The sequence below is a fragment of the Phalacrocorax carbo genome, chromosome 5, assembly GCF_963921805.1.
Source record: "Phalacrocorax carbo chromosome 5, bPhaCar2.1, whole genome shotgun sequence".
Taxonomy (NCBI): Eukaryota; Metazoa; Chordata; class Aves; order Suliformes; family Phalacrocoracidae; genus Phalacrocorax; species Phalacrocorax carbo.
In genome coordinates this window covers 43,846,784-43,871,448 of record NC_087517.1, presented here as the reverse complement: position 1 = coordinate 43,871,448, position 24,665 = coordinate 43,846,784, and the positions used below count along the sequence as shown (strand labels likewise).

Here is a 24,665-nt window from a genome sequence, read left to right as displayed (position 1 = left end):
ACCTGGAGGTTGACGATAGGCACGGCGCTGCGGTCAGCCCTGCGCACGATGCTGTAGAGGTCCTGCAGGCGGGAGGAGAGGAAGGCACGGAAGGTGCCAGCCAGCCCGACCTGCCGGGCTTGCTGGAAGCACTGGAAGTCAGCACCCCGAATGCCATGCATGCCACCGCTCAGCGGGGCATTCAGGGCCACCAAGTGAAGCTGCCAAGAGGGAACAACAGGGATTGAGGTACATGGTTTTGGCCACCATCATCACCTCCCCTCAGCTGGCACATGCACTCACGGCAGGCTGGAAGTCCTGGTGCACGTGGGTGGCCACGGGTGCCGGATCTGGCCGGCGGTGGATGTAGTAGCTGTTGAGGAGTTCATGCTGGTGGTGGAGCAGACGTTGCTCGGGCCGGCGGTGCTGGTTGGCCACCACCTCATCCCCACGCCAGGGTCGGACAGTGGGTGAGGGGCTGTGGTTATGGACGGGGTGCAGGGGTCCGTGGGGCTGGAGGGGGGGCTGGGGTCCAGCGTAGTGGATGCTGGGGGGCTTGTCATACACCTCATTGTCCTGGAGAGGGAGGTAGAGACAGGGTGAGGGATGGTGCTGCTCTGGGCAGGGATGGGGATGGTGATGGATGGAGAGGGGGATGGATAGAGATAGGGACAGGGGACTCACCAGAGCCGAGCTGGTGATGAAGGTGTGCTCTTCCAGCTGCAAGTACATGGCACATCAGATCCCAGCCACCCCACTCTCCCCTTGCTTGTACAAGGGTTGGGGGGTGATGCCCAAGCATCCCCAAAAGACACCACTGAAACCCCAGGGTGATGGTGCCTGCATCCCCGCATCCACTCAGAGCCAGGCAATGCAACCCAAGGTGGGGTGTCCTCTTTGCTCCCCCCCTACAACTCACCAGCACCCGGCGGAAGCCCCCACGCAGGCGGATGTAGAGTTCCTGCCGGTCGGTCAGGAAGACGAGGCTGCCCTCAGGCAACTCATGCGTGGCGCTCAGCATCGCCTGGTAGGTCAGCAGGGTGCGCATCTGTGGGCACAGTCCGGTCGGGGCTCGGGGCTTGACCAGCCAGCCCATGGGCAATCCCCTCCTCCAGAGCCCCAACTTACCCCCAAGGTCATCCCACTGGTCCCTGGTGGTCCAGGGGGTCCTGGTGGTCCAGGGGGCCCAGGGATGCTGATAGCTGGGGGTAAGAAGGATGAGACAGAAAGGGCTGCAGCACAGGCCATGGGGAAGAGTGTGGAAGCGTAGAGAGGGATGCAAGGGAGGCAGGGGTGGCAGGGAAGGATGCAGGAGCATAGGTACACACCTTGTCTGTGGGGGCCTGGGAAGGAGGGTGGACCAGGGGGGCCAGGAGGGCCCGGGGGGCCCTGCCGCCCCTCATATCCAATACCGGGCGGGCCCTGAGGTCCAGGAGGCCCTGGTGGCCCAACGATACTGTCCCCCTTGGGACCCTAGACAGTGTGAGAGAGCATCCCTGGAGCAAAGCGCCTGGGGATGCCACCCTCCGCATGCCCCCCCTCATCCCCCATGCCATGGGGTACTCACCGGCAGCCCAGGATAGCCCTGGGGCCCAGCAGGCCCTGGCAGCCCAGAGACGCTGGGTCCGTAGAGCGGGGTGCTGCCTGGCTCGCCCTTCTCGCCCTTGGAACCTGCCTCCCCCTTGTCACCCTGTGGGATGTCAAGGTCTCAGGTGAGCAGCCAAGGTGCACCCCAATACCCAAAATCATGCTGGGTGCTGGCCCCATGAGCCTCTGCCAGCATGCAGAAGGGCTTACCCGCAGGTTGGCACTGAAGTGACTCAGGTCATAGGGGAAGTGGCCTGTGGAGAGGGAGAGGAGGGGAGAGGAGAGCTGGGGTGGGCACAAGCCACCCCCTGCCCACCTCTGCTTGGAAGGATGGGTCACCCACCTGGGGGCCCTGGGGCTCCAGTATCGCCTTTCTCTCCCTTTTGTCCTGGAAACTGGTGGAAACCTGTGGGGAGCAGCAGAGAGATGTCATTTTAGCCCTGCAGTATTCCAGCCCGAGCTCTAATGGAAGGGGTCCTGTCATATCCCCCTCAGCCTTGTTGGGGATCCCTGAACTGCCCCAAGGAGGCTGAGAGAGGGGCGCTCCCTTACCAGGGAAGGCTGGCAGCACGGGCTGGCCGGAGTCACTGAAGGCCTGTGGGGATGCAGAGGAAGCGGCTGCAGAGATGGGCAGCATCCTCAGGGACACCCCACCTTGATGTGATGCTGACAGCAGCCCTATGTGCCAGCCCTGGCCGGGATGCCGCCAGAGAGTCCCCCGCCTCATCCAACCAAGCAGGGGGCACTGGGGGGACCCAGTCACCAGCCCTCAGCTTCCCCATCACAGTGACTGTGTTTTTACTCACATTGCTGTTGTCGTAGACTATGCTGCCAGGTGGCCCAGGGGGACCTGGGGGACCCGGGGGTCCTGGGGGACCCTGTGGTGGGAGAGAAGATGCATCAGCATCCTGCAAAGTGGACGGTCCCCCTGGTGGGGACAGCAGGGCCATGCCCTGCCCCAGAGGGGCAATCAGTCCCTGAGAAAGGGAGGCATGTGTCCTTTGCCAGAGGGATTTGAGTCCCCAGGGAGACCCTCAGTGTGTGTGTCCCCAGTCTGCTGGACCAGTCTGGGGGGACTGTGGCAGTGCTCACCCGCAAGCCCAGCATGCTACTAACATCTGCAGGGTCACCCTTCTCGCCCTTCAGCCCGTTCATGCCAGGACGTCCCTGTGGATGAACAGCACAAAAGAGCCTTGTTCCCGTCCCACCAGCTGCAGGGTGACACCCTGGCATCACCCCACTCCTCAGCATTGCTGGGACATGATGGGGTTTGGTGGGTGGGGGGACATGGTGGAGGAGGCAATGGCTGAGGGGACAAACAAACTGCGAGCATGTCTTACAGGTCTGCCCGGAAAGCCAATCTCTCCCTTCATCCCTGCTCGTCCCTGGGGACCCTGGAGGGGAGAGAAGATGAGGCTGGGGGTGCTCAGAGCAGGGGCATCCTCATCCCCCTCTGCCCTGGATCAGCTCTGTACCTCCCCATGGGATATGAGGAGGACCGCGATGGTGACTTACCGAGGGTCCCATAGGTCCCCGGAGCCCTGGCTCCCCCTGCAGACAGCAGAGAAGGAAAGGGCATCACCACCAGGACCACGTGGCACTCATCACACAGGGACATGCCTGCCATTCCCGCAGCACACCCACCTTTTCTCCTTTCATCTTTGCGGTGACCATGGTCCCATCGGGGCTGATGATGACACCAGGCTCCCCCTTCTCTCCCTGCAAGAGAGGAGCAGGCATAAGGGGAGATGGAGGGACCAGGCTCCCTCCCACAGTGGGGCTGGCATCACCACTGGGACCCAGTGGCCAGGCAGGATAGGGGACCAGGAGCGTGACCACCCCACAGGGTGGAGCTGGCCCGGAGCTGTTACCTTCAACCCTGGGGAGCCCTGGGGACCAGACAACCCCCGATCTCCTTTCGGTCCCACTGGGCCCTGCAGGGAGGAGCACAGAGCCCGTGTCAGCCCCAACCCACCAACGGCAGACCCCAACAACTACCCCAGCATCATCACAGCAGGACCAGCAACCAGAGGTGTCACCAAAGTATTCCCAGAGCTTTCACTCTGACTCCCCCATCTGGTGCCCAGGCACTGTCCCATGCCCCACTGCAGGCACCAGTGCCACCCCTGCAATCTCCAGTTCCACCACAGCTCACCGGGAAGCCAGCATGACCTGGTCTGCCCTGCAGAGAGAAGCAGAGGTGCTTGTATGAGCAAACCCCATCTTTCCAAGAAACCGGGTGCCCTCTGGGCACTTCCAGGGGGAGTGTGGGTGGCAGAGGTTGCCTACCTCTGGACCGGGCAAAGCTGCTAAAGACTTCTGGAAAGAGACAAACCAAGGATTTTCACCCTGATCTTTGCTCTGAAGAGGTCAGACCTCCTGGAGATGTCTCTCTCAGTCCCCCCACATGATGGGTGCTGGGCAGGGCCCTTCCCCCTCCAATTTTAGCTCCCCCAAGCCAGGACCCATCACTTACATCTTCACTTGAGACAGTGATGACCTGTCCAGGGGGACCAGGTGGACCAGGGGGTCCAGGCAGCCCCACACCATCTTGGCCTCGCTCACCCTGGAAGACACAAGCCATCAGCACCAGGGCCATGGCTGGCCAGTCCCTGTCCCCAGCCCAGTAGTACCTACCTTCTCGCCAGGGCTGCCGCTGTCACCTTTGGGTCCCTGGAATGAGGAGCAGGCAGGGGTGAGCTTCCCACTTGCCACTACACACAGCTGGACCCTGGCTCACAAGCAGAGACCCCCTCCTGCCTGTGGCTCAGCAAAATATTTCAGGCTACCCCCTGCCTGCAAGGTCCAGGCAGTGAGCCAAAGTAGGATTGCTTTTGGGTGGAGGTGATGGTGAGCAGGGTGGCAAGCTGATGAGAATGGGCTCCCAAGCAGCATGGGCACTCCTGGCATGTGGTGAGCCCGGTCCCAGAGCAGGGAAACAGCTGAACACAGAGGGGGGATAAGTTTTGGCTGCTGGGGACAGATTTTCGTTGCTGGGGATAGATTTTGGCTGCTGGGGATGAAGCTTCTGCAAGTGGCCCTGCGGCACGCAAGGGTGCCCTGCCTGAGTGAGGGGCTGGAAAGGGGGGGGCGACGTTCCTACCTGCGGTCCAGGGAAGCCCTCGAGTCCAGGGCGGCCGTCCACGCCGGGCACACCAGCATCTCCCTGCAACAAGGTGTAGGAAAAGGTGAGATGCAGTACAAAGCATCCTCCAAACAGCCCCAGGTTGGGGAGCACAGGGGTCCTACCCAGCACCCCGCCAATCCCAGAGACTCACACACAGCCTGTCCTGACCTCTCAGAACTCCTACCTTTGGTCCTGGCAAGCCAGGCTGCCCGGGGCTGCCGACCTCCCCCTGCAAGGAAAGAGGTGTCAGAGTGGGAGCATGCCCACAGGCTGACCATGGGCATGCTACAAGGATGGAGACAGGCTCCTGCAGCTGGCTCTGGCAAAGGATAAGGAAAGCATTTGAAGGGCTCCTCACCTTCACCCCTGGCAGTCCTGGCACGCCCTGCAAGCAACAAGAAGGGGGCCATGAGCATGGAGTGATGACAGGGAATACAATGGTGGGGGATGCCCCAGAAAGCTCAGAATGGAGGGGAGGGAAGAAGCAAAAGTGGAGCTACCTGTGGTCCTTCAGGTCCAGGTGGTCCGGGGGAGCTGGCAGCAAATGACAGCCCTGAGCCCTCCATGTCGCCCTAGACGGGGGGGGGAGAAGGGGCTGAGTCACGTCTGCTCCTTGCTCCAGTTTATCCCACCCCCCCATCACAGGGGTGATCACTTACAAATCCAACCTCATAGCCTGGCCCCGGTGGTCCCGGGGGACCTGGGGGCCCTGGCTGCCCTCGGGGTCCGATGGGCCCAGGAAGACCAGCTAACCCTATTTCTCCCGGAGCTCCAGCCGGTCCCATTTCTCCCTTGCTGCCCTGTAAAGAGGATGAGAAAAAAAAGGGGACAGATGGGATGAGGCAGCAGCAGTCCCTGTCTGGAGCCTGCAAGTGGGAGACAGTGCATCCCCTCCAGCATCCCCAAACCACCCCTTGGGACAGGACACATGATTCCCTGTCTCCAGGGAAGAGGGGCTTTGTGGGATGAGGCATCGGCCAGCTCCAGCATCCCTTGTTCTGGCTGTCCTCACATGGCCGTGGCTCCCCATGCGATGCACACAGTGGCCACCAGAGGCTCGTCTAAAATCATAAATGTGATTTTTTGGCTTTTTGCATGCATGCAACGGGCTCTGATGTGGCAGCAGAGCTCAGCGCTGAGGGGGGATGCTCACGGGCAACCTTGTGCTTTGCTACGGGTCTCCAAGCAGCACGATCAGTCCTTACACCTGGTGCCATCCCACCTACCCTCTAGACGTTAAGAAACCTTAACTCTTGATGCTCTGGCCCCCAGCTTAGGCTGTGGTGGATGGGTTATCCCAAGGGGCACCCTGGCCCCCTGGGGAGGGGAGAGTGATCATGCATGTCCCAGCAAGCCTTCACTTCCACCCTTGGGACTGCGGAGCTGAAAGAAGCTTGCGCAGGCAGGCAGGCAAGTGATGTGCAGAAGATGGGGTGTTTTCCAGCTGGGTGCAGGCACCCAAACCCCGCAAGGCAAACCCTCTTCTGTGCATTGAAACACCCTGTTCGGCTTGCCTGCCCACTTCTCAAGGCAGCAGTGCCCTGACCAAAGCCAAGTGAGGGTGGCAGGAGCCTGGTAAGCATCCTGGGGGTGGTTGGTGGCTCCACCCACCCTCGAGCCATGGCACTGCGCTGCTCCAGGAGGAACCCAAATACAGCGTCCCCCTCCCTGCTCCGGCACAAGGTGGCCCCCCAGGTAACATCCCTGCCTCCAGCTTGCAATGCATGTGGGACCCTCCTGCCAAGAATCCTGCACCAGGCACAGTACCTTGGGTCCTGGTGCACCAGGGAGGCCGAGGTCACCCACATCGCCCTGGGGAGAAGAAGGAAGAAGAGGGTGTGAAGAAGCTGCCTTGCTCCAGGAGCAGATTGATGATCTCCAGTCCAGGGATGGAGGGAGCTGGGACCTCCCAGAGATTTGCCAGGGGTCCAAGCGTCAGCTGCTGCGGCCCCCCTCTGGTGCCACCTGCCCCACAGAGGAGCTGTGACATCCTCCCAGGTGACATAGGACAGGGGACACTCACCCGCTCTCCTTTGGGCCCTGGCTGCCCAGCTGCCCCGTCTCTTCCAGGAGGACCGTGAGGACCCTGCAAGATGCCCAGGAGTTGGATCCAGTGCAGGGAGACCCTGTGGGGCTGGAGGGTACAGAGCCCCCCACTGCCACAGGGGGTGGTTACAGTCCCACCACCATGGGATGGCCCTGGAATGGGTCCCCTTGGCCACTCCATACACCTACCACTGGCCCAGGGGGCCCAGGGGTCCCATCTTTGCCTGGCAGCCCTGGTGGTCCCAGCAGGTCTGTACGGTTCATCCCAAACCGTCCTGGCTCCCCCGGCAAACCAGGCACACCAGGTGGCCCCGGGGGACCAGGTGGCCCTCGTGGACCCTACAAGAGAAGGAGGGGACGATGGCTGACCGTATCCCCCCACTCGCTGCCAGCAGAAGGGAACCTGCACTCACCCGCAGGCTATCCAGATCGCTGCTGAAGCCAGAGCCCTCCATGTCAATAAAGGTCTGGGGGAGAAGCACATGGGTGATGTCAGGTACCGATGGCCAGGGTTGTGGTGCTTGGTGGCATGGGGATGCTGCCAGGGGCAGACAGCAGCATCCCACTCCTCCATGCCCGCCCCTGCCCCCCCCCCAAACCTGTGTCCCAGGGTGCACCCACCAGCTTGTCATGCTTCGAGGAGGGTCCTGGTGGCCCCGGGGGACCAGGGGGTCCAGGAGGTCCCCTTGGTCCCACGCCTGGGTCGCCCTGGCACAGAGGAGAAAGCGTGGTTTGTGAGCATAGCCCAGCTGCTGGCAAGAGGAATTGGGGGTAGCAGGGTGTGCCATCCCCTCACATCGGCATTGGCACTCACCTTCTCACCCTTCAGACCAGGCTCCCCTGGCATCCCAGGAAACCCCTGCGGTCCTGTATCACCCTGTGAAGGGGAGCAGTGGTGGGTCAGCAGGTGGTGAGGAAAAGGGGGTGGCTGGCACCCATTGCCCACCCCCCCACACCCTACTTACGGGTTTGCCATCCTCGCCAGGATCACCCTAGGGATGGCAGAGAGGGGAAAGGTCAGTGTGCAGGCAGGCAAGAAGGCAGAGGTGGGGGAGAGGGGATACCCGAGGGGTGGGGGCTTGACTCACAGGCTCGCCGTCCCTGCCAGGGGGTCCATCCTTCCCTGGTGGCCCTGGGGGACCGGTGACCTGCTCCACCATCACGCCGTCGGTGTGCCGTGAGAAGGTCCCAGGGTTGCCTGGCTCCCCTTTCTGTCCCTTGGAGCCAGGGTAGCCAAATCCAGCACTGCCCTGGGGAGCCAATGGAAATAGGGATGGGTGGCACATCCCCAGAGATGGGAGCCCAGGGAGGCATGGCTTTGCCCCAGCTCCACCTGCAATGCTCACCTTAACGCCCAATTCTCCTTTCTCCCCCTGCAGGATAGAAACAAAAAGGAGTGGGTGTAAAATGTGGACACATTGGTGGCATCCTTGAGCCCCTGGGATCCCCTCTCTTACCCACCTTTTCACCCTTGACACTGCCTGTCCCCACAATGCTGCCTGTCCCCGAGTCACCTTTCAGGCCACGCTCGCCCTTCTCCCCCTTTTCGCCTTTGGGGCCGGTGCCTGCAGAAAGGAAAAAGGGACCCGGTTGTGCCTGTGTGGAGCCACCCACCACACCCCCGCCGGTGTGCCATGGGGCCAGCTGGCACAGCAGCGAAGGGGATGCTGCTGTTGGTATTACCTCCTGCGGAGACCTGCAGTGTCTCCTTCACTCCGGTCCTCTCAGCTTTCTGCAGGGAGCCCCCGCCACGCCTCAGCCCGCCGTCCACTGCCACGGGGGGAGAGGTGACGGGGACAGCATCCACCAGCCCCGGGACACCCTGTGCCAACAATAAGGGGACACTGGGGCACGGTTCACCTCCCGGTGCCCTCTCAAAAGTGACAGGTGCCAGAACCCCATCAGGTATCCTTGGACCTCAACCATGGAGGGCACCCAGACCTCCTTGTCCCTAAAATCTTGGGGTCCTGCCACCAAGTGCATCACCCATGGGCACCAACTCACCCTGTTTTTCCCTGAGTGTTGGTGTCCACCTTCTGCCCCACTGCCAAAATCACCAGATACCTGCATTTGCCCAGGGAGAAGGAGCGAGGGTTCAGCCAGGAGCATGGGGTGGCAGCCCCCCAGCCTGGCGCAGCCACTGCTGGCACTCACCTCCTCAGTGTCATCCTCCTCTTCCTCACACTGGTGCTCGGCTGCCCGCGGGTCCCCTTGCAGCTTCAAGTCAGCAATCACCCCCTGGGAGGAAACCACACTTAGGGATGCCACAGATGGACATGCACCACGGACAGACATGCGACACAAGCCACCCTGCGGCGTGCCACCCAGCCACCATGTCCCTGAGTGCCCTGTGTACATCAGGCTCTACCACTTGGCATGGAGAGCCCTCTCCATCTGAGCAACCGGCACAGCAAGGTTTCAACCTTGTAGCCCCTAGTCCCCAGCACACTGAGCATGGCTCAGCAAGCCATGGGAAAAAGCCCTGTGCCAGCACCAGCACCAGACCAGCCAAGGGGAGGTGGCAGCCAGGATCTGGCCAGCCAGCGAGCAACGCTTTGGCCAGCTTCTTCATTCCCCCTCTCTGGACAGCTCCCCAGCCACAGATGGCCTCTCCACCCCAAGCAAGGGCTGCTGGCATGTCCCAGTCCACTACAGCCCCAGTTCTCTATTTCTTAGGCTACTCCACACTTCCTTACCATTTATTTGGGTTTTGCAAGCACCATATGCATCCAAACCGTCTGTTTATACAAGAAGCCACCACAAATTCCTTCGTAAGGATGCTGCCTCCAGACAAACACCTGCAGCCAAGCTACCTGCACTGTCTGGGAGGGCAGCATTCCCTTATCGACCCATGAGGGTGTGTGGGTCCCAGCCTGAACCCCATGGCTCCCACAGCAAGCAGGGTCACCTGGCACATCTCAGAGCCCAGCCCAGGTCCCTGCTGCTGGGATGAGACGCAGGGATGCTGCTGGGACGGGATGTTGCCTGTCCCTCTGATCCCAGCAGGGAGGTGCTGGCGACCATGCTGGGAAGTGAGCTCAGAAAGGGCAGATACCTCCCGCTCGGTGTCTCTTCTCTGGGCAAGACACCTAAAATAATATTTGGGGTCACTTGAAAGCACAGTGCACCATGTCCGGGAAATAACCATGCTCAGGAAACACAACGGCTTTAAGAAAACAAGAATCAGGGGCAGTTGCAGTTCAGCCAGGCTGACTATGATATTATAATATGAATATCTTATAAACATATTTTATTATATATAATAAAAATATTATAAACATATTAATTTTTAATATATAATAAAAACATATATAAATTCCTCCGACAAGAAAATGCCCCCCAGGTGGGTTGTAACCTCTTCCAGCTGCTCACCCTCATGACAGCTGGCTCTATCCCACCCTTCTCCTCCCTGCTGAGCACCAGCATCAAGCACAAGCTTTGATAAAAGGAACACTCCAGCCTGGCCTTCCCAGTCCTGGGGCTTGCCAGAGGCATAGGAAATAATCTGGTTCCAGCCCTGACCCGAGGCATCCCCATGAGGGATGGATATAAGGGCCCTTTGCAGCCTGTTTGCCCCAATAAAGGGGGCAGCAGCACTGTAGGTCTTACCATGCATCCAGCTGCAAACAAATCCTCCTGCCAGACCCCAGCTGGGACCCAATTTGCAGTAACCCCCTTGATGTCTGCTGTCCCAGGGGCTTTTGCATTACCTGCAGGCTTCACCCCTCCAGGTTTCATCCCACTGACACAAAGGCAATCTGGGAAGAAGCACAGATGCCAGCTGAGACCCCACGAGCAGCCCTCCAGCTGCCCATGAGCAGCTTGTCTCACAGACTGACCAAGGGCCAGGTTTTAATCAGTCTGACACCCTGTTAGTTCCAGATAATATGAGTTGGGTCTGGTCAGCAATGGAAATACCATGAGGCAGTCAGATGCCAAGGAGACATCCAAGCCCATGTTCCCCGCTTCTATCTCAGCTGGCCAAGGCAGTCAGCCTCCATCCCTCGATGGCCAGCTATTCCCCATGGGAAAACTGGGGGCGGGCAGTGGGATCGGGTGTTTGGCAAGCTCGGGAACATCATCTGTTAGAAAGGCAGGAGTGCTTCGTTCTGTTTTGGGCTGTTGCTTTGCCTTCCAACTGGTGCCAAACCCTCCCAGCTGGGGAGAGGATTTCTTCCACGGCCATGGCCTGGCTCTCCCAGCAGGTTCAAGAGCAAAAAATTGCTCTTAAAGAGGAAAAATTTGCTCGTGAGACCTCAAGGAACCAACCCAAATCCCAGCCCAAACTGGCCCCCAGCCCATCAATCATTAACCCTTCCCAGAGGACCTTTCCTTGCCCAAGGTGGTTTAACTGGGACTGCAGCAGCACTGCTCATTAGTCAAGATGATGTTTAAGCTCAGAAACATGCTTTGCAAAGCTCCCTGGGAAAAGCATTGCTCCACTTGGCAGAGCCTCTGTTGCTGGGCAAACCGTGCTCAACCCAGGAGAAACCTGGCGGTGCAGTCCTGAGCTTTCCTCTCCTCAAGCACCACAGGGGATTTCCACATCAGCTGGGCATTTTCCCCACACTTTCCATAAACCTTATCTAGAGGATAAGTCATGCTCAAATCAAAGGCTAAGTTATCAGCTTTTCTCCTTGCTCTCCAAAGTCTTCCTGCAGATACCACCCAACGTCAGCCAACAAAGATATGCTCCAGTCCAAGCATTTTTTCCAGCTAAAAGAGACATTTTACCAGCTAAACCAGCTCCTCCACCAAAGAAGTTGGGTATTTTTAGCAAAAGGGAGACTTGAAGAGGCTCAGTGTTTGCTGGGGAAGGTATGGGCAACAGTGGCTGCTGTAGCACAACCCTATCTCCTCCTGCCAGCCCACACTGAGAGCTTTGCCTTGGTGAGACACAAGGCAATAAAGTTGGTGGCATCTTAAGCCATCTTTCCCCCCATCTCAAGAGTCTCCTTCCCAAGGAACGCATGTGGAACATGGCTGCTGGTTTGTCTTCTGGGCAAAGCAGAAGGTTGGTATCGTGTCCCTCCAGCCTTACCCAGGCTTCTCCTTGGACATGCTCCTTGGAGTGACCCAAGGGCTTACCTGGTATTTATCTGGATCAGCTCCTCCAGCCTGAGCAACAAAGAGCCCGGAGCCATCTTCCAGCTCCATCTCATCTGGGGAGCGCTCAAAGTGAACCCGCTCGTGCTCCTCACAGTCCAGGTAGAGAACGACCTCGTCCTCCTCCACGCTGATGGCAAAGCGCGTCCACTGGTTGAGTAAGGTGGGCACGGTGAAGAAGGCTGCTGGATATGATCTTGGCGAGCCTGGCTCTGTGTAGTAAAAGATGATCTGCTGCTTGCCCATCCGCAGCTCCGAGAGCTTGACGCCCACATAGATGATGCTCTGTGAGGAGTCCGTGATGGCAAAGAGCACGCCAGCCCGGGGGGTGGTGGGCTGGATGTGGAACAGGAGGGAAAAGTCCCGGTAGAAAGGGCTTGGCAGGTGGTACCGGGCCACCTGGCCTGTGTTGGCATTGGGGCCAAAGACATAGCCGGGGTTGTTGTCGGGGCCGTAAATTTTGAGGATCTCCTCTGGTGGGGGGTCTCCAATCAGCTCCAGGAGGCTGACCTCAGTGCTCAGGTTCTCTGCAAGAGGAAGGGAAAGGGGAGGGTCAAAACCAGCCTGGCAAGGATGGTCGCCCTCAGCAAGGCAGACACCATTGGCCATGCCTCCCCCAAACACCAATCTTCAGCTGCTCCCTCTGCTCACCCTCCCCAGGGCCTGGGATTTTCCTTCAGGCTGCAGGTTGACCAAGGCAGCAATGCTCCCTGAGCTGCTCCCAGCACACAGTTGGGATGCAGCTCCTAGAATGTCACCCATTCCCTGCTGCTGGCCCGCTGACCATGACCAGAACATCCTTGAGATGGGATAAAACCAAAGGGATCTTGCTCATGGTAGCAACATGCCCGTGCAGGCAGCAGGGAATGCTGCCTGAGTACCAGGATGCTGAACAACTACAGACCCATGAGGAAGTGTGTTGCATCCATACCCACTCCAGGGTCACAGCGACCCCCCACATCATCCTGCGACAAGCTCACGGGGCCACTTGGGCTGGGAATAAATCAGAGCCATCCCCTTGCAACATCCTGGGAATGGGGCTCGAGCCAGCGCACCCCCGTCAGCTTTCCAGATGATCTCAATTTGGAGCTCGCCTCCTTCCCTGACTCCTTTTTCTCAAGGCGCTTGGGGAAGTTCTGCTCAGGACTGTCTCTCCTACCCGACACAGCTGAACATCTGGCCGGGGCGAGCCGGCCCTCTGTACGCCAGCTCCAATTGTTTTGGCAGCAGACGCATCCTCATCGCCCACACACCGGGCGCTGGATTCCTCCTCTCCTATGTCAACCACTCGGGCGGGTGCCAACTCAATGGGATCAAGCACGCCGGGTGTTTTTTAACCCCACGTTTCCCGGGAGCAAGGAAACCCAACCACCCCAGCTCCAAAACGGCAAGAGCTCTGCACTAGGAATGGATGCTTGGTGCCGGTTTCAATCCCATACCAAGTCAGGAGCAGGAGCGGAGACAATTCAATGTCCCCAACTCCACCCCTGGTGTTTCACGTGAGCAATGGGGGGTTATCAGAGGTGTGCTGAGCCTGGGAGGACAAGCCAGGCACCTCCACCATACTCTGGAGCCAGGCATTGTCCTCCAGAGCTCCTAAAAAAAAAAAGAAGAGGGGAAAAAAAAAAAAAAAAGAAGATTCAGCTCAGCCTTGCCCAGCCTGGAAGGAAAACATGTCTCGGGATGGTGGGAGGAGATGAAAACCTGGGTGTCTCTTCTAAAGCCTGGGGGTACCTGTGCACATGGAACATCCCCAGCTTCCCCCTGCTGCCAAGCCCCAGTGCCAGTGCCAGCCATGTGACAGGGACCCAGGTAGCAGGGATGTTAAAAATGCCATTGACTAGAGGTGGGGGCAAGTTTTCTCTCTGCCAGACCCCAGACCCACTGATCCTCTCCTGAGCCTGATGCTCTGAAACTACTCTGTGCCCACTCTGCTCCCCCAAGCCCCCAGTCCCTCCCAAGCTTGGTATCCCAAAACTGAGCATGTGGCTGGGAGGAAACTTCCCTCCAGGTCCTACACCAGCCCTAACCCCCTCATCTGCCCTGCACCAGGATCAGGCTTCCCCACAGAGCATCCCCTCTCCACTCGGAGGGGAAGGGCTCAGTGCAGCCCCTCAGCCTTGCTGGCCACAGGGACCTCTGGATCCTGGAGCCCAGCATCCTTTCATGCCCGGCATCCTTTCGTGCCCAGATATGCACAACCCTACACCAAAAATGATGGGGCGAGGGAGCAGGGCTCTCCTGGACCTGAAGTGAGCCCCAGCCTGGCACCCACCCTTGAGACACCCTATGCTCAGGCACCCCACAAGCTCCCTCCCACTGCCCCATCACCACCCGCACCAGCCACCCTGCACCAGGCGGCCGTGGCCAAGCTGACCAAAAACACCAGGATGCAGGGATGGAGCTTATCTCAGGCTGAAGGAAGCCAAATTCACAGCAGCTTTAAGGGAAGAGGAAACCAGAGCTTCCTCCCAGGGGTCTGCACTGGTATAAGAGCCGGCACTGCAATTTCTGCAGCCAGACAAGCCATCGCCTGCCCCCAGACCTCGAGATGAGGGGATGGGCTGAAAGAGGCTTTTGTTAGCATTACAATTTTCAACCACACTCCCCTTGGCACTTCATCTGGCTCCGAGATCTCCTTTCTCTCCAAACACGCCACTTGCCCCCCAGCCTGGGGTGGAAGCTGGGTGCCAGCACTTCCCAAAGCAAATAGGTTCACATCTTTCCCCTGTACAACGTGCAAAGCAGGCAGAGGCCAGGGCTGTGAGGCCGGATGGGGTCTGGGGAGCCAGGGGGGAGATAAGGGGAGATAAGGGGAGACCCCTTCAAACAGCTGCTCCTCTGCAAAAGCCAAATGCCCTTTCTTAACCCCAACCTTTCAGGCCATGCCTGATTTTTCCAAAGGACACACAAATATTGCACCCACTCCTCTCTGCAGCAAACTGGCAGCACACACCATGGAGCATGGAGGGCCAGAGACAGCTGATGCCACAGTGATTTTGGAACGGGTGCTGGCATGGGATGGCTGCAGGGATGTCTCTGGCTGCAGTGACCCAGCCATTTGCTCGTTACCATTGGAAAGGCCCCAGAGATGCTCCAGGCCACACTTCTGCTCTGCCATGACCTTCTTGGTTGGCCTGAGCTGAGGCTGCTGGCATGGCCCCATGCATCCCATCCTGCCTGGGATGCAGGGGACCCCAGCATGCAGAAACATCTCAAGTCACACCATGGGGTGCACCACAGTCCCCAAGTCCCCCATCCTGTGTGCCCCTATCCAGGAGCAACACACCTCCCCCCGAGCATCCCCCTGATCCTGCTGCACCCCCCCAGGGTCAGCTGGTGAACAGAGCTGCTTTGATGCTGAGGGGATCATGTATGCGACCCTTGTCCACTGACCCCCAGCTAAATTGCCCCTCTGATGGCAGCCGGTGTCTTGCCACTCCTGGTCAGCAGCCCCAGGCCATCACCCGAGGGCGTGGGGGACTGGCGCAGGAACACAGCTCCATTCAGAGTGCTTGGCAGGGGGGAGCAGCAAACTCTGGCTCCTACTTTCATCTGAAATTGTGTTCTTGCTCTTATGCCCCGACATGCATTTCTCCAAGTGCCAGTTCCCCCCCCCCCCGCTTTGTCCCCCCCAACCCCACAAAGAGGCATGCCTCAGTCTCCGGTTGACTTACACAAGGGTCACAACCACCTAATGACGAAGCCAGAGGTGAAGCAACCTCTCCTGTCTGCCAGGCAGGGGGGGGATCAAACATTAGCTGTTGGGTAAATCATTAACCCTAAGGCAAAGGGCTGCTCTGGGAGAGGGAAGTGTTCAAGCATGGCCATGGGTCACCTTGAAGCCTCCTCACTGCCACAGTCCCTGATGCTACTGCGGTTGGGTGGGCACAGGGTCCTGGTCCTTCCCCTGTTCCTGCAGGGAGCTGCCAGCTCTGCAAGTGCCCCACTACTGGGAGGGACACTCCAAAGCCCTTTGGCTTTGCTGAACTCTGTAGCACCTGCAAAATAGCCCACAACACCAGCACGATGCTCTAGGGGAGCATCTCTTGTCCTGGTCACTGGGACGTTGTCTTTTAACCTGGCTGTGTTTCACCAGCGATGAAACAACCTGAGGAGGGAATGGTGACACTCAGCCTTGTGGAGGGAGCCAAAACCTGCTGACAATCCTTGTTTGAAGAAGCCGAGGCTAGATGGAAAGCAATTTTGGACTCAGCAGCATCACATGGGGACAAGGCAGAAGCATTCCTAGGCGCCTAAAAATATGAGGGAGCTTGGGGAGGGGAGGCACACGCACACACATCACCCAGCCACATTACCTGCAGAAGCATTAATAAAGACACAAGAATACCCTTCGTCCTCCTTGGGGAGAGCATCACAAGGCAGAGGCAGGTGCCCACTGGCCAAGTGGGTCCAACACTGGTCTCTGACGGCCTCACAGAAGCCCTGGCATGGCGGGGGGGTTACGAGGACTGAGGCGCTACACCCAGGGAGCAGGAGCAAGCAGAGAAACCACTCCACGTAGCGATGGCACCGCGGTTCAAGCAGCCCCTCCCACTCATGCAAAGCTGCCCGAATTTCTGCCTCGCTGCTGTGGCGGAGGTAATTTGGTAATCTGAAATGGTCGGTGCCCAGCACGCTGCAAAAGTGCAGGTGGGTTGGGATAGGCAGGCAACGGCCAGCTGGCGGCAACAGTCTGGGTAAGAAGTATGCGAGCCCCGTGCCACTACCGTAGAGTCGCGCAGCAGCAGTTAGTAAATCAAACTCGCGAGGACCAGAGTTATCAGCAAGAGGAGGATCCACACCATTAGCCACCCTCCTGTTAAGCAAAGGAGGGCTTCGGCTCCCATTCACGCCGGCCAGCGCCAGCCCCCAGTGGCTGTGCCGCAGGTTCGGTGGGGTGGGCGGTGCTCCGTGGTGGCGTCGGGGCGTTTGCACTGTGGGGTCCCAGGCCGGCACCACCTGCTTGTGGGTATCACCACCTGATGAGAAAGGGAAAGGGGCACTACCTGGCTGGGGACCCGCCGGTCTCTGCAAGGACACCTTTGTACCCATCGCTGTGGGGTGCCCTGTCCCCAGCAGCCGTAGGTCCTCAGTGGTCCCCGTCCCCAGGAGCTGTGGGTCCTCAGCACTCCCCATCCCCAGGAGCCGCGGGTCCTCAGCGGTCCCCGTCCCCAGGAGCTGTGGGTCCTCAGTGGTCCCTGTCCCCAGGAGCCACAGGTCCTTAGTGGAGCTGCTGGCCGCATCCTGGCCAGGGGCAGGTGACATGCTGTGGGGAGGAGTGATGCTTGGCCATGCCATGCTCTCCACCAGCTCTGTGACATTCCTGACCCACTGCTTGGTGTTTTCGGCTGTGGTTCGGTTGCCTTCAGGTGCTGCTGTGCTGGGATCCAGGTCCTGGCGTTGTGGTGTGGTGATGTCCCCCACCACCCGCCCAGCCCACATCCCTGGGGACGCGCTGGGGGTGGTGGCTGCCACAGAGGCAAGCGGCTCCGGCACTGTGCTTCCTTCACCGGGTGCCGCCGGGCTTCCCGTGGTCTTCCTGCTGCCCCAAGTCCAGTCCAGGAGCTGCGTTTCAGATGAGGAAAAGCAGCAAGCCAGAAGGAGCAAAAACCCCAGGCGAGGTGGGGCTGGGGCCATTAGGAAGGGAAAACAAGCTTCAGAGGACGAAACACAGAGGCCAGAGGAGGGAAAGAGGGAAGAGGCAGGAGTTTTGCCCCGACTCCTGGAACGCTCACATCGCTCTCTCCTCCCCGGCTCCGGCACACGACCCTTCAAACCGGAGCAAAGCAGGAGGAGTGGCCGTGCCGCTGGCCCTGCCAAACCCTCCTCTCCCAAGTGCCAGCCTCCTCACACCCGGCACAGCCCCCTGGGGCACCCCCCGCCCAGCTGGGGACCCACCTGAGCCCCCCAAAACCTCCGGGAGCCAAGCCAGCCCTCAGACGCACCCTGCTCCCTGTCCCAGCTGCTGCTGCCAGCTTTTTAACTCCTTCCTGCCCAGAAAATCCTAAATTCTCCCTGCTTGGTGGCTCTGGTTAAATTACCCGTGTCAAGAGCCATACATGGGGGGGTCATACATGGACACTGTCCCCATGAATGTTCATCTTCAGTAGGACACAGAAGTCCCCCCTCCAGGTCTCAGGGAAAGGTTATAACCTCAGAGGAAAACCAAATGAGGAGGGGAAAAAAAATCCAGAAAACATTTCCAAGATTTCCACTGGCCAGAAACACAAAAAGTTTCAAAAGTCAAAAGTACTTTGGAGCCACTTTCCTGGCTTGGTTACAGGGCCAAGACCCCCCAGGTGCTGTCTCAGGATGGCAAGGGGAGCAGATGTGATCGCCCCCATAAAACAAGCATCACACACCAGTGACGTCTGGAAGCCAGGAGGTCTGAGTAATTGTAACCTTGAATTCTTGAGTTTTACTGAAGCCAGGATGAAAATCTCCCCTGGGCAGCACTGGCACTCTCCCATGCCCCCAAAAATTCAGTCACTCTTCACCCCAGCTTAAAAAAAAAATCACCCAAAATCCACTTATCCAGCCCATATCCCCACCTCAACAGTGCCCAGCTCTGGAGATGATGAGCCGTTATCCCTGAGGTCCACCAAGTCCCCGGTCCCCTGCTGGGATGCAGCACACCCATGGACCACACTGCCATGCTGTTCTTTTCATGACACGGGGCAAGTCACCTTCGTGGCTCAAAAAGTGTCCCAGAGAAGGGACACTGAGAGAGGTGACAATTTCGGCTTCCCCTAGCCAGGATGCTGCATGGCTGGGAAAGCCACATTCTGTGGTAATGTGGTCTCACAACACAGAGTGGAAAGGGATGCAGCTCTCCTGATGCTCCAGTTTAAAGATATTCAGGAAAAGAACTGAAACAAATGCCTAGATGTCTGTTTTGCTTTATGCAACATTTCTCATGCTACTTTTTAAGTGAAAGGGGTAAGTTTTCCCCTTAAAATGGCAGCTGGCACAGCAAAGTAGCTGTTGTTAATAGGCTTGCCCTATGACGGGTGCTGTTAGGGGTGCGTGTTGTGTAACAGCCCACAACTAATCAAATGCGGGATGCGTTTTTGTTCATATGTCAGAGTTTCCATATGGCCCTCCTGAAGCCCATGTGCTCCCATCAACCTGATGAAAGGTGCCAGCCTTCCAACCCGCCCCAGCATGTTTGGATGGGATCCTGCTGCCGGCTCTGTTCCCCTGGGGTGACAGTGCAGCATCCCGGCAGGGTGCAGCACCTCCCTTGCATCCTGGGCGCATCTGAGAGGGATGCCAGTGACTGCTGCTCCTCTCCCACTGGTGGGGAGGACAGACAGAAAAGCTTGGTGTTCCCATGGCCTCTCCCCTAAATTGGGGGGAGATAAATGGGGTGACAGCCTGCAGCAGGGATGCAATGCAAACACTCCAGAGCCACACAGCATCCCCAAGGAAGCTCCCAGAGCCAGGGGGGAGTATCATGAGACCCAATGAGCTGCCTCATCTCAACAAGGAAGGTTTCAGCAGCAGCACCATGCTGGGGTACCCCAAGCGTGTGCAGACATGATGCCCAGCCAGAAAAAAAATATCCCATTTCTCTCTTCTGTTGGGATTAGGCAGCTCATGATAGCGGAACAGAGCAAAGCCGCAATCCTGCGGGACCTCCCCATGTACAGCACTGTTGCCGCCAGCCCTCATTAAGTCAATGATGTTCGTTTCACTGCACACCTTCATGCCAGCAGCTCCTGGGGAAGACGCCAGGGCTGGGCATCCCAAAGTAAGGGATCAGGGATTTCCAAAATAAGGGCTCAGAGAGTGGCCTGGTGGCACTAGGGCATCCCAACGCAGGGTGCCCAGCTCTGCCACTGACCAAGCGCTGGGCAGGGACAAGGAATGTACCAGCTGGTGAAATGTTTTGGAGAAGTTATTTCCCTGAAGAGAAGCCATGGCAGCTGGTTTGCTGGCAGAGCAGAGGAAATCCTTGTTTTAGCCTCCTCTAGGCTAAAGGCTCCCAAAAAGCAGTTTGCATGTTCCAGGGGATGCTGCCGGAAGGTCATCATGACCTTGCACTTCTTTAAAAGCAAAACTGAATCCTCAATCTGGTCCCAGTTCCCTCCTGAACAGGCTGGCTGCATGTTCCCACTGCCATCCGCCATTTGCTGGCGCAGCCTGGTCCCTCTGGAATAGGGGGATGAGGCTGCCTTGCTCACTGTGGGCTCAGTCTTGTCCGAGAAGAAAAGAGAAGGGGGAAAAAGAGAGGGGAGGGGAAAGGAGAAGAGAAAGGGAAAAAGGGAAGGGGGGAGGAGTGCACAAAAAGAGAGAGAGGACAAAAAAGAGAGATGGAAAAAAGAGAGGAACAAAGAGGGAGGGAACAAAGGAGAAAAAAGGAGGAAAAAAAAAAGAAAAAATATAAAAAAAGAGGGAAAAAAAGCCTTTCACATGGGTTTCAGACCTGCAGCACCCCATCAGTGGTTAAAGAATAACGATGTTATTGTTTAGGGGCTGAAGTGGGGCTGAGTGAGTGGGTTTCAAGTGACCCAGCCATGCATGTCTGCTGTGCCTGGGGAGCAGCCCGCGGCAGTGGCTGGGGACGGCAAACCTGGGCATGAACACACCAACCTGGCTTTGCAGTGTGTGCTACATCCCCAACCCACGTCCTGAGCTGTCACTGGGGGCAGCTCCAGGTTGCTCTCCCCTCAGCATTTGGGAGGGGATGGGGACCCTGCCCCAGCCTGGCTCAGCAAACCCTGCTCCACAATCCAAGGCCAGAACCTCCAGCAAGAACCAGGCAGGCAGAGTTGGACAGGCAGACAGACAGCAGAGGGAGCCTCAGGCCGAAGAGAGTGCAGAAGTATCCTCAGGAGACCCATTTTGCTTCACCCCATCAGGGGTGACAACCCATCCCAGTGGCCTATCCTGGCCATAAGCCCAGAGGTCACTGAGGTCTGGGCAGGGACCGGCAGCGCTTTTTGCAGTGTGCCGCTGGACAGAGTGCAGGCAGGGAGTTGTGACCTTCCACCCCCTGCTCTCACCTCAAGGGAAGGTCTCCGCAAACCAGTGGGGGAGCCTGGGTCCGAGATGGCCCAAGTGAGAAGCCTTGAGCCCAAAAAGATTAAGCAGAGCTGCAGAAAAAGCTTTAATGCCAACAGCGGATCCTACTACCAAGAAATTGAGCCATGGAGGGAAAGACTCCCCAGGGCATCACCCTACCCAGCCATGCGTCCCTGCAGCTGGAGAGGGATGGAGCTCACAGCATCCCCATGGCACAGCTCCCAGGGAGCCTCCCTTAGCAACTGGGGGCTTTAATTAACAAATTCACCCATTACCAGGCTATTTTTACCCATTTTCTGTTTGCTGAGTCCAGCCCCGACTTCCCCCAGCCTGCAGGCAGGATGGCTGCAAATTGCCTCTTGCTTTTGACCACCACTAAAAATGTCCCTAGTCCCTTTGTAGCAGCCACACCGACACACACACAGCATTGTGTTGGGGGTACTCCATGAAATAGCCCCCTGGGACCAGCAGGAAGGATGTCTGGGGTCGGCCCCAGGATGCAAACACACCACAGTCCCACTACCTTTCCAGAGCCCACCAGCACTTCAGCAGCTTGCTGAAAGCTTGCTGGGTTACCACCAGCGATGGCAACATTGCCATAGGGTGTTCAAGAAAGAATCCACCTCAAAAGGGCACAAAACCACAGCAGAGAAAGCACTTGAGACCAATGCTGGTGCCCCATTCGTACATCTCCTCTTCCGTGAACGCTGCTGGGGAAGGAAGGAAGGAAAGACACCAGCACAGTCAAAATGCTGGAGGTGGGAGCACTCATGCACCAAGCAGAAAAATTCAGTGACTGTCAGCGGCAGATGGTATCTATAAACCCTATCGATGTTTGGGATTTTAATCTGTTCTTCATCTAAAAGCCCAAATAACAGTTAAAAGGCCCTCATCGAGACACATGCTGAGGATATTACCACATCCCGAGCTGCTGACCTCCCATGCAGAGATGGCCCCTGGTGAGACAGTGGGACCCGGCCCATGGATGGGTGCTCAGCCAAGGAGAGAGGAAGGCAGGGGCTGGGGACAGGGACGCACAGGGGCTGAGCCGGCATGAGTGACAGCACCCATCACAGCCCCAAAAATTATGCAGGTGCCAGTTTGCTGGGGCCTGCCTCTGGGCCAATGTTTCCCCCCGCCCCCGGCTTCATAACATCACCGAGCCCCCGGGACTGCAGCGTTCCTAAATATTTACTCATGGAGAGCCAGAAACATCCTCCCAGCAAATTCCTCGATAAGATAAACCCTGAAAATGTCGTGACTGCCTCAAGGAGCCATCAAATAACCCTGGGGAGGAAGAAGGGCAGCGGTGCCCAAACCCCCACCATTACCTGCATGCTCCTGCTGCTCCCAAACTGAGCACAGATGAAGGCACCCACTGCACCAGGGCATCTATCCTACTCATCTAAGGAATATTTTTGTCAGCCCTCATGGGAAATAATGTGGTCAACGGCAGCAGGCAGGGCAAGCAATGCGCAAAGCAAACAACCTTCTTTCCAAGTGTGGCTAAAAATACCCACAGGGGTCGAGCCCTCAGGGAACAGTGTGCCAAGGGGCAGCTTGGAACTCAAGAAAGCATCCTGAGCTTGCCTTGTAAGTCGTTACCCTCCAGTGAAGACCGGGAGCCCCAAGCTGGAGAAGGCACAGCTAAGAGATGCTGGTGTCCTCTTTTCCCCCATCTGCATGTGCAGGAGGACAAGGTAGTGGGGGCAGAGAATTGGGGCTGGGGTGACTTTGGCCACCCCGTGAGGTGCTCTGGCGACCCCAGGGTTTGGATGGTGGAGAGGGTTCATCATCCTCCAGGCACAGCCGAACCCAAGGGATGTCTTTAAAATGCAAGGTGAGCTTGGTGAGACTTGTATTCCCCAGTACCCCCCCACCCCAGCCCTGCCTCCGCAGGGGCCACCGGCTCTGCTTCCTATCAGTTGCCTCCCTCCGGGGCTGACCGACAGCCCCGACAGCCTGGAGATAAGGCAAGGGGAGGTGAGGGAAGGAATGCGACCCCCTCACTCATCCTCCACCGTGTTAATAAATCACCTTGAAGACTAATTGCTCCTTGGAGGGGGAAGACTCATACCACCCCCCTCACCCCTCACCATGGTCCCAGCTCAGCCTGGGAGCCACACTCTTTGGAAGCCCTGAATTTCAATCATGTTCCTGGCATTCCTGCCCAGGCATGCAGCCAAGAGGACTCTAGCAGTGCCCACAACCACTGTCCGGGCAGGCACGGCAGGCTATCCTGGTTATTGGACGGGGGGTCAGTTCCCATCTCTGCAAGGGACTGAGCAGGTCCATGGCTGGGGAGCAAATCCCTGTTCCCAGGCACCTATTTATCTAGAAATACAGGGAGACCAATGCATTTGGCATCATGGCTCGCAGACGAATGCTATGCTGTGGGACAGATGCTGTACGGCGGGATGAGGGGAGATTAGGGCTGGGATAGAGGGTTTACGAGCCAACTCGATGCCTTTGTAACCTGCTCATTTGCACAAAGCAAAGGACAGAAGAGAAGGACAAGCTACCCAGGTGGGGCATGCCTGTCCCGGAGCTCAAATGAAGTCTTGCAGCATCATGCAACAGAGAAGCCAATGAAGGGCAAAACTTCAGGACATGACTACCATGAGCATATTCACAGCCGTGGAGAGGGTTGGGCACCAAGAGGGACTGGGAAAGGGCCTGTGGGACACCCTGCCCACCCTTCGACCATGCTTGCATGCTGCACCGTGCCAGGATGTTAAGCTGCCGATGTCAAGGACTGCTGCTGGAGGGTAACCCTGCACAAGCTTTGAAGGCTGAAAGACAAAAGCTGGGAGTTGCCCATTCCTAGCTGTTTTTCAGGACTTTAGCACAGAGGAAAATACCAACACAGCTAAAAAAAAAAAAAACAAACCCCACAAACAAAAAAAACCATGCAATTCACCATACAAAACACAGAAGAGCTGCCAAATCAATTAGTACCTGAAGCTATGATGGAGCGGTACAGCATCCATCCTGCATCTGCCGCGAGCCAGGGATGCCGGGTGCTAGCTGGTCCGTGCTGTTGCAAGAGACAACTGCCACAGCTTGTGGATGCTTTAGAGAGCCTCTCCACAAACCCACCCGGCAGTTCATTAACCTCATCCTCAACACGGCTTGCAGTGAACAAAATCCAAGCTCATGCAGTTGCTGTGGGTCCAGGTGGCGAGAAATGCTATTTTGCTAGGGAATGGAAAGGAAAAGAGGGATCCGGGAGGGGTTTTTGGTTTTGGACTTCAGCTGCAATCTACCGCTCATCCAACCAGCCTCGGTCTTGTCAGCGCTGCCCCCTGCAGCGCCGGGGACTTTGTTTAGCTTGGAGCCTCTGGAAGCCCCCGGCTGTGCTTGTAATAAGACTCCTTGTCTGCTCTGTGGTCCTTCCACCTCTCTGCACTCCTCAGACAATAGTTTGCCTGTACTGTGACTTTGGCATCTTTTCCCTGCTCTTTCCAAAGTTTCCTCTGCACCAGGTTGCCGAGCTTGGCCATCCTGCTTTGTCATCCCACCCCAACCCAGGGTTGTCTGCTGGGCACTGCACTTCATGCCAGACCTCGTCATGGCTTTCGGTTCCCTCAGGTGGGGGGATACAAGGGGGCAAGATGCCCAGCAGACCTTTTCGTGGTGGATGTGGGGGTCAAAGCTATTTAATGCCTTCATTACCAGCCTGGACGAAGGGCCACTTAAACAGGGGCCATCTGTTCTGGCCCTTGAACCTACCCAGCTGCACATGTCCCAGCACTAAAGAAGGGCCACTTAAACAGGGGCCGTCATGTGG

At 57.8% G+C, this 24,665-nt stretch overlaps 1 protein-coding gene across 6 annotated transcripts in view; it reads right to left on the bottom strand.

Moving 5' to 3' along the window:
• COL18A1 (collagen type XVIII alpha 1 chain) overlaps window positions 1-24,665 on the bottom strand; it is a 41,357-nt gene that overhangs the window by 1,783 nt on the left and 14,909 nt on the right. The window contains exons 1-40 of one of the 6 annotated variants that reach the window (XM_064452209.1): window positions 16,855-17,628; window positions 11,828-12,372; window positions 8,894-8,977; window positions 8,744-8,803; window positions 8,423-8,561; window positions 8,201-8,304; window positions 8,086-8,112; window positions 7,828-7,989; window positions 7,705-7,731; window positions 7,554-7,616; window positions 7,361-7,447; window positions 7,153-7,206; window positions 6,929-7,078; window positions 6,717-6,779; window positions 6,461-6,505; window positions 5,353-5,493; window positions 5,194-5,265; window positions 5,052-5,078; window positions 4,878-4,922; window positions 4,670-4,732; window positions 4,204-4,239; window positions 4,043-4,132; window positions 3,856-3,885; window positions 3,722-3,748; window positions 3,438-3,500; window positions 3,211-3,285; window positions 3,082-3,117; window positions 2,907-2,960; window positions 2,659-2,733; window positions 2,373-2,444; window positions 2,119-2,161; window positions 1,910-1,972; window positions 1,777-1,820; window positions 1,547-1,669; window positions 1,308-1,452; window positions 1,108-1,181; window positions 899-1,027; window positions 664-699; window positions 283-555; window positions 3-200 (exon numbers count right to left, since the gene is read on the bottom strand). In XM_064452209.1, coding sequence (XP_064308279.1) covers window positions 3-200; window positions 283-555; window positions 664-699; window positions 899-1,027; window positions 1,108-1,181; window positions 1,308-1,452; window positions 1,547-1,669; window positions 1,777-1,820; window positions 1,910-1,972; window positions 2,119-2,161; window positions 2,373-2,444; window positions 2,659-2,733; window positions 2,907-2,960; window positions 3,082-3,117; window positions 3,211-3,285; window positions 3,438-3,500; window positions 3,722-3,748; window positions 3,856-3,885; window positions 4,043-4,132; window positions 4,204-4,239; window positions 4,670-4,732; window positions 4,878-4,922; window positions 5,052-5,078; window positions 5,194-5,265; window positions 5,353-5,493; window positions 6,461-6,505; window positions 6,717-6,779; window positions 6,929-7,078; window positions 7,153-7,206; window positions 7,361-7,447; window positions 7,554-7,616; window positions 7,705-7,731; window positions 7,828-7,989; window positions 8,086-8,112; window positions 8,201-8,304; window positions 8,423-8,561; window positions 8,744-8,803; window positions 8,894-8,977; window positions 11,828-12,372; window positions 16,855-17,485 — 4,275 coding nt within the window. In that variant the 5' untranslated portion in view covers window positions 17,486-17,628. Of the gene's footprint in view, window positions 1-2; window positions 201-282; window positions 556-663; window positions 700-898; window positions 1,028-1,107; window positions 1,182-1,307; window positions 1,453-1,546; window positions 1,670-1,776; window positions 1,821-1,909; window positions 1,973-2,118; window positions 2,162-2,372; window positions 2,445-2,658; window positions 2,734-2,906; window positions 2,961-3,081; window positions 3,118-3,210; window positions 3,286-3,437; window positions 3,501-3,721; window positions 3,749-3,855; window positions 3,886-4,042; window positions 4,133-4,203; window positions 4,240-4,669; window positions 4,733-4,877; window positions 4,923-5,051; window positions 5,079-5,193; window positions 5,266-5,352; window positions 5,494-6,460; window positions 6,506-6,716; window positions 6,780-6,928; window positions 7,079-7,152; window positions 7,207-7,360; window positions 7,448-7,553; window positions 7,617-7,704; window positions 7,732-7,827; window positions 7,990-8,085; window positions 8,113-8,200; window positions 8,305-8,422; window positions 8,562-8,743; window positions 8,804-8,893; window positions 8,978-11,827; window positions 12,373-16,854; window positions 17,629-24,665 lie in introns of those variants that run through there. The other 5 variants (XM_064452211.1, XM_064452210.1, XM_064452214.1 and 2 more) reach the window with 5 other exon arrangements.